The sequence below is a fragment of the Callionymus lyra genome, chromosome 2 (genome assembly GCF_982586985.1).
Source record: "Callionymus lyra chromosome 2, fCalLyr1.hap1.1, whole genome shotgun sequence".
NCBI classification, from domain to species: domain Eukaryota; kingdom Metazoa; phylum Chordata; class Actinopteri; order Syngnathiformes; family Callionymidae; genus Callionymus; species Callionymus lyra.
Window position 1 is genome coordinate 28,315,782 of NC_141819.1, and position 7,703 is coordinate 28,323,484.

The window sequence follows — 7,703 nt, forward strand, 5'->3', positions numbered from 1 at the left end:
TCAGATTTACCCTTTTTTAGCCAGTTTTCAATTGCAAATGAATGCTTCAAAACCTTCCTGGATCCAGATGGAACTTCAGATCACCACTAAAAGCATCTAGCATCTCTTCTTTGTGTCAATATGGACATTTCCTAAAAGTGTAACTGAAAAAACGATTGATATCATTTCTTTTATTTTCTAACTTAACATAACTTTAATTGACACTCTTCTGTGTTATGCAATATGGATAATATTATGATACTAAACTCAGGAAATAAGAGGCGAGAGAGATGAGAACACACAGATGTCAGACATATATTAGGAATTTTAATCTACTTTGCAGAATATTCAGGAATACATAACAGACAAACTCACAGCAACTTAAAAATAGGTCAACCAGTTGATAACCTTTAGTCGTCGATTATAACTTACATAGATTACATCTTTGGCAACATAAAAAAAACACACATAAAAAACAAATATATATTAGCTTCTTTCACTTCACATAGCCTTTCATGTAAACACATTCCAAAGGAGTAGAGGGAATTAACTTAATAAGTCACTCGGCATCGACCAGCAAATGCACCGGGACGAGAAATTGTAAAAGACCGATAAATACCACATTTCACATGCTAACAGATCAACTAGATTACCCACGTTATCAGACACGCATTGCAACAATATTCCCCTTTCCTAAATCTAGCACTTCCAGTTAAACATTAAACACAATCCTGGACATTCTCGGTTCATAAATAGAACATTCCTCATGATGCACTTTAGAAAACGCAGCTGAATCTAATACAGTAAGGAAATATATAGAATGGCAAATGCAGGCCATTTATATGCTCGCGGTAGATCCAGCTACCGGGGGTTCAGAAGGAATAACCGCAGGCTCCAGAAAAGGAACTGAGAATGCATGTCATCTTAACAAGGGCGAGAGGGTCAGACTTTAGATAGCCTTTTTCTTTAACGGGAGCATTCCCTCAGTGAGGAATGTGAGGAGATTAGCTCCGGCGTGTCAGCAGAGGGGAGAGTCATGCTAGGCGGCCTCCGTCCACATTAACCAGGCATATGGAAAATCAGACCCCCGCGAAACACTGTCAATCCTCACAGGCTTTTTTTAAGTGGGAATGAGCAGCCTCTGCATTCAGGAGGGCTTTCCAAATCCTCTCCAGCGGCTATTCAAGAGGAAATAGCGACTGTTAAATGAGCTCGGTGGGATTCTGTCGGACAGATTGAGCACCAGTTTCTCACGTATTTGAAATGATCGTTCACAAAAGTTGAAATAATAAATTACATCATAATCCAGAACACGGCTCTCGTACCTTGGAGCGTTCTGGAGTATGCAACATTCAAAAGTTTTCTTTTTCCAATCCGGCAGCATTCAAACACTCGTGTCGTGTCACATGGCGTCTTTTTTTTTTTTTTTTCCCATGTTAGAAATGTTCACTTCTCAGATGAGAATTTCCACCACCTCTGCGTCAGAGCTGCTGCCGTCCTCCGCCATCTTCCCCTTGGGCTCTTCTGAGCGCTCCACTGTTGAGATACGATCACATGATTAGAGAAACATCTCCGGCACGCTGTTGACTGTAACTGGCCGTGGCAAAGCCGGACTTATCAAAGTCAACATTACATCTTTTGTCGCCTCTAATTCAGGCACGGCTCACATTTTGTTCCCATTTAATGAGGATCAAAGGCAGATCTAAACTTATATCGGGGGCCGGTAGTTTGTGTCGTGTTGATTGGATGTCAGATGCTTAGCTAAACAAACACACCCGTGGTAGCCGTTTGGATTTCCTCCGACGTCTTTAGCTCGGGCGTCTCGTCACTCTGCGTGCTGGAGTCGCGGCGCTGGCCCAGGAAAGGACGGGCGGGTGGCGAGACGGCACCTGTCTGGTCATTGGAGAGGCTCTTTCCTGGGAAACAACAAGAGATACTTTTATTTAATTACCCAACATTAACGCACTCGGCAGCATCTGCCCTGCCCGGGTTCTTCCCAGGACTATTCTGGATCCGGCTATTCTGGAGCGAGAGATGATATGCATTCCAGCGCAAAAACATTTCATCTATATGAGGTCCAAGAATGTTGTTGTCTCCTTGGACATTTTTAGGAAGTGTGCATTCTGTCTGGCGACACGGGGCGGTCTAGCAGTTGTCACTTGATATCGGGAGTAAATAAGGCGCGCTCACCTTTACACTCCGGGCTGCGGGTCGCGGTGTGGATGGACGGGACGGACCGGGCCAGGCGCATCCCCTGCTTCTCCGGTTTGCTCTGCTCCCACCTGGAGCGCTGCTGGAGGACCTTGATGACGGCATCCTTTTCCAGGAGTTGAGCGTGCAGAGCCCGCATCCTGAAGAAAAAAAAGGACATGATTTAGTGCCGAGCTCAGCCAATAAAAAACCTTCAACACCAACAAACGTTTCTCTACCTGTTCTCCATCTCTTGGTGTCTCTGACTGGACGGTGGGAGATCTTCGTTGAAGCTTCCGTGTGGCGAGTGGCGCGGAGAGTTGTTGATGATGGTCGTATCCCTGGAAAATAACCGCAGTCGTGTCAATACTAATACTAAAAATAAAGTGTGTTATAAAATATTTGTTTTTTTCTCTCTCTCTCGACCAAACCATATTCAACATCGCTGTATAGATTTATTTCTAATGTAGGTGTTTAGAAAAAATAACGGCTAAGACTGAGTACAAGAGGATACAGTACAGCTTTTACAGCTGACGTTTGGTCATACCTTAGTCAAAACTCATGCAGTCTGTCTGAAAATTATACTAGGGTAATACTACAAATATATCTACAGTACAATATCCGTGCCCCTGTATCGCGATGCTGATCGTCACATTCTTGTCGATACACAACCCTTGTAAATACGAGTCAGAAGTCGCGACAGTTTGTTTTCTCTCACCTTTGAGCCGACGCAGTTGCCGCCGCGTCCATGGCAAACTGCCTCATGGTGCTCTCCTCCAGGTACTTCTGCTCCCACTTGGTGATGTCGGCCTCCAGGGCCAGAACCTGCTCCTCTCTCTCTCTCAGCTGCTGATGCAGAACGGTGGAGCTCATCTCCGAGGACCTGGTGTCGCATTTGTGGTTCTGGGGGCGAGATAAGAAGAAATGGTTAACGTCAGCAACGAAGCTAGTTTTCAGCAGCAGGTATTTGGAAAAGAGTAATATATATGTATATACATTTTGACCTAATGGTTATTCTTAAACATTGAGATGACTACCTGCTGTGCTCTGAGACTTTTCAGCTCCTGCTCCAGTCTGGTTCGCAGTCGCAGCTCCAGCGTTTCCCTTTTCTCGCACGCCGCCTGCAGCTGCGCCAGCGAGCTCTGCAGCCGCTCCACCTTCTCCACGTACGCCCTCTTCCTCTGCAGCTCCTCCTCCAGCTGCCGATTCCTCGCCTGCGCCGACACCAGCGCCTGCTCCATCATCTCCCGCTTGTGCTGGCACTCGTCCCCGGACATCCGGAGGTGCTGGATCTGCCTTTCCAGGCGCTCCCGCTCCTTTTGCTGCTCCTCGTCTGGAACAAGATGGGAACGTTAGTCAAACCGAAGGAGGAAGTCGAACTATCAGGGGGAATGTGACTGCTCTGGGATGAACTTAACGGTTGCTAACTGTTGCGATTATTGCCACACCAGCTTCTATGGAACAAGTCCTTGTAAACAGTCGAACGTGTAATAGCAGTGCCACTTTAAAGAGGACAGATTACACAACGTGGGTGCATGCCTGCGGAGGGAATGTAGACTTCCTCTTATCCACTTACGCACACAGGCAGGGCCTTGTACTGGGAAAAGCTCTGGAATGTCTCCATGGACCCAGAAGTAAACAACAACCTCGAAATGAAACAAGTTGAGCCAGTAACTGAAAAAGTCAACGTGTGTTTTTTTTAAACACACAAGGTTTTTTTCGTGGGTCTGATACCAAAGTTGCGATTTTCAGATCTGGCTAATGTGTAACAGAGAGGTATGTGGGATTATGTAACCACACATCTGTGACTGACTTGCACAAGATGACAAATAAAAATGTTTATCAAACACGTTCTTGGAAATGGGGGAAGGGGGGTTCTTACTTTGCTCCAGCAGCTTCAGGAAAACATGCTGCTTCCGGTCGGAACACTCGGCCTCCTTGGCAACTCTCTGTTTGGTGGCCGTGTCCAGCTGATCTGTGATCAGGAGGTGTCATTGTGTCATTGATAAGAAGGAGGACAATAATGCTGAAGGACGTTGGAGGTCACGCTCACCTCTCATGTCTCTGTTGAAGTCGTGCATCCGCTTGATTTCTGCCTCCAGCTTGTTCCTCATCGTCTTCTCCAGCGCCTCCCTCTTGGAGGACCCTTTCATCAGCGTCTCGTAAGCCTCCGAGATCCTCTGGATCTCCGACTCCAGCTGGAAGAAGACGCGAGCGACGGTGTGAACGTTTGGATACACGACGTATTCAAAGATCTCGACTCTTAAGTACAAGAGCTTCTAGAAGTTTGTTATGCTCGACATGTGTACGTCACTCTCTCTTTCCATCCACACCCCCGTAACACTTCCGCCCGACAAGTACACACACGAAAACCTTTTGTCTACACACACCTTTTGGAGACGAACGGCCTTCTCCGCGTATCCTTCCAGTTCCTTCCTGAGTCGCTCGTTTTCCCGGATCAGAGCGTCGGTTTGGACCGGGTTCATGGCCGGGGGCGACGGGGTGCGAGTGTGAGTCGCGGGTTGCTGTGCCGACACATACCTGTGAGGACGGACAAGATTGATGACATCGTCAATATTTGTTTTAATATGAAATAATGTGACTGTTATGGTTGTATATTGGCAAGAATACGACGATACCATATGATGCGATATATTGCGATACTGTAGAAAAGTATATATTTGTAGTATTGTCCAAGTACCTAACTCTGATGTTACAGTATTTACAGACCACATGCCTCTTGACAGTTATAACTACTTTCATTTGTTTTGAAACAAATAAATGTCCTAAAATCAGCTTTAAAAGCTGCTGGAATCGACTGTATCCTCTCGTACCAAGCATCGCAACCAGGATTTCATTTAATGACTGCTACTATCTAGCGGTCAGTTTCAACCAAAAAAATAACTCTGTCGATAAGTAAAACTAAAATTGAAACTGAGAACTTGAGAACTAAAAGCTGTGGTTATCAATACAGTATTGTAATGTATTTTATGTGTGTATTGATATTTGTACCACAGTGCCTGTAGTTGGATGCCTACCTGTGCTGGTGTGAGTAAAAGGGGGGAGGGGGCTCTCTGTAGTACTGTCCATGCTCCTGTGTGTACATAAATCCAGGAAGCTGGGGGCAGACTGGGTACTCCGGCGGAGGCCCTCGCAGATCCTGGGACCTCTGCACGTTGGTCATGTTGTGGTACAGCTGGGGGTAGCTGTGCGACGAGCTCATGGACCTGTTGTCTCGGGTGCCGTTCCTCTCCAGGGAGAGCTGCATGAGCCGCTCACTGAGCGAGCGAGCGTGCTCCCTCTTCACGTCCCACTGGCCCTCGCAGCCGCCGTCCATCACCTCCTTCTGAGAGGTCAGGTACAGCGAGTGGGCTTTGGCCTCCTCGTAGGTGGGGAGCTCCTCCCCGTGGAGCTGGTACAGGTGGCACACGGGGCTCTCCGAGAGCAGGCCGTTGCCCTGGTGCTCCTGGCCCTGGGGCTCCTGCCGGGCGGACATGTGGAAGTACTGGCTCTCCTCCTGGGTCAAGCTTTCCAGCGAGGAGCGTGGGCTCCCCGTGACCCCGCCTCCACGCAGAGCCTGCTGCTGGATGGCGAGGAGAGTGCGGGTGTCCGTGAGGTTCCCGAAGCGGAGCTGCTCCTGGATGAGGCGGTGAAGAACCGTTCCGGAGGAGTCCTCGGCGGTTCTCATGTCAGCTGGGTTTTTTATTCGCTCTTTTAAAAACTCTGATACGTCCTGTTGGCCAAAGAAAAAGTGGTGAGTCTCAGAGAATATTCACCTCCTTCTCTTTCTTCTCTGCACCCCAGACCACATGAGGCTCGGGGGCCACATGCTGCCCTTTCACTGTATTCATGTGGCCCTAACGACGTCATCAAGAGGAAACTAGTTTGTATTCATTTCACTACTAAGTAATCTTTGTAAATATGACTGAAGAACCACTTTGGTGTATGAAAATGCAAGTGAAAATAAAAATATATTTTGTACCTTAATAAAGATTTTAAAACAAGTACTTAAATAATATACAAAAAAAGATTTAGCTTGATTTTATACTTTTCACCTCTTTTGTTTTTTGCTCGATGGTCCCTCAAAACAGCTAGTTTAAAATGCGGCTCCTGGGGAAATTAACCAATGCTCTACCCTCACAATATCTTGAAAATTATTATTTTTTAACAATAAATGAGAAAAATCCTTAAAATCTGAAACAAGAAAAAATATTTTTGTACGAATTTCTACATAACTATGTCGCTCACAGTCAAATTCCCGTTAGTCGCCACATTTAAAAAACATTAGCAAAAATATTAATTTAAATACTATTTAAAGGAAATCCATTTTAAGTTAAGTTAAAGTAAAGCCGCAAGAGCACAAACACATGGAGCGACCCGCTTTGAGAATGAAACATAAGAATAAATAAAAAAACACAAAACCCATAATAAAGTGTATTACCTTGTTATTTTCTCATCACAGTGGACAGAGAGAAGACACGCGTTAGTAAAGTATTCTCCGAGTGATGTTCGTACATCCACGAGGATCCACGACTGGCTCTCGGCGCGCGGCAGCGTCAGACTGAAGCCGCGGAGCAGAGCAGCTCTAATAAACCACTGAGGCGCGATTGTTCGCTCGGCGCGGAATGACTGGAATGTCAAAAGCTCCAAGTCTCTGTTGGATCAAAAGCAGAGCACAGGGGGAGGAGGGAGAGGAAAGGGGGGAGGAGGAGGAGCAGGAGGAGAAGGAGGAGCAGGAGCGAGGAGGAGGAGGAGGAGCGAGGAAGATGGAGCAGCGTCACCGGTGTCATGCTAAAGAGCCCGTTTGCTATGTTGATGAGTGGAACCATCACTAGAGACGCGTTTCAAAGAAGGGGTTTTAAAAAAAATTAGCACAAATCTTTGTTAAACAAGCGACTACTAAATTTTAAATAAACAAATCAATGAATAACCCTCTATATGTTTTAGAATAAAAAAGGGAAAGTGATTTCGCTTTTAAAAAAGTTGCACCCTTAATACGTTTTTTCTTTACTAGAAGGTTTTATTATCTTATTCATTGTATTACTTAGTAATATAGTAATAATTACTTTAAGTAAGTAAGTTACTACGGTTTGAGCTTAATGCTAATGTTGGAATAAAAAGGGAATTACAAATTAAATGAGAGAGAAAAAACGGATTGTAATAACACATACCGACTTATGCAAATGAGGCATGTGTGAAATATGGGTTGTTGTTCATGCAAATAACGGCCCCTTGAAAAAATACCATTCATTTTTTCATACACAGTGCATGGCTTAAATATAGGGACACCCATGTTTAGGGGGTAATTTTAGAGTAGCAAAATAAAAGTCAAGAATGTATGTTTTTTTTGTTATAATATACAACTGCATACATTTTTTGTGACTCTCTAAGAAGTTTTATTATTTGGGCCTAAAATTACATTTCCTTGCTTTTTAATGTGAAGAACCAGAGAAGGTTATTTTAAAATTATTGATTTCATAAATAGTGTTATTATTTATTCCCCGTGGGGTTTTTTTCTACAAGAACCTGAATGA

At 45.0% G+C, this 7,703-nt stretch overlaps 1 protein-coding gene across 1 annotated transcript; it reads right to left on the minus strand.

Annotated features, from left to right (window-relative positions):
• Nucleotides 1-286: 286 nt before the first annotated feature.
• Nucleotides 287-6,814, minus strand: amotl2a (angiomotin like 2a). The gene is made up of 11 exons (XM_087784458.1): nt 6,611-6,814; nt 5,208-5,902; nt 4,560-4,710; nt 4,223-4,367; nt 4,052-4,144; nt 3,207-3,502; nt 2,888-3,072; nt 2,409-2,510; nt 2,170-2,330; nt 1,755-1,895; nt 287-1,515 (listed from the first exon to the last, which is right to left on the minus strand). Exons 2-11 carry the CDS (start codon nt 5,855-5,857, stop codon nt 1,433-1,435), a joined length of 2,007 nt encoding a protein of 668 aa, XP_087640584.1. The 5' UTR covers nt 5,858-5,902; nt 6,611-6,814; the 3' UTR covers nt 287-1,432.
• Nucleotides 6,815-7,703: the final 889 nt, after the last annotated feature.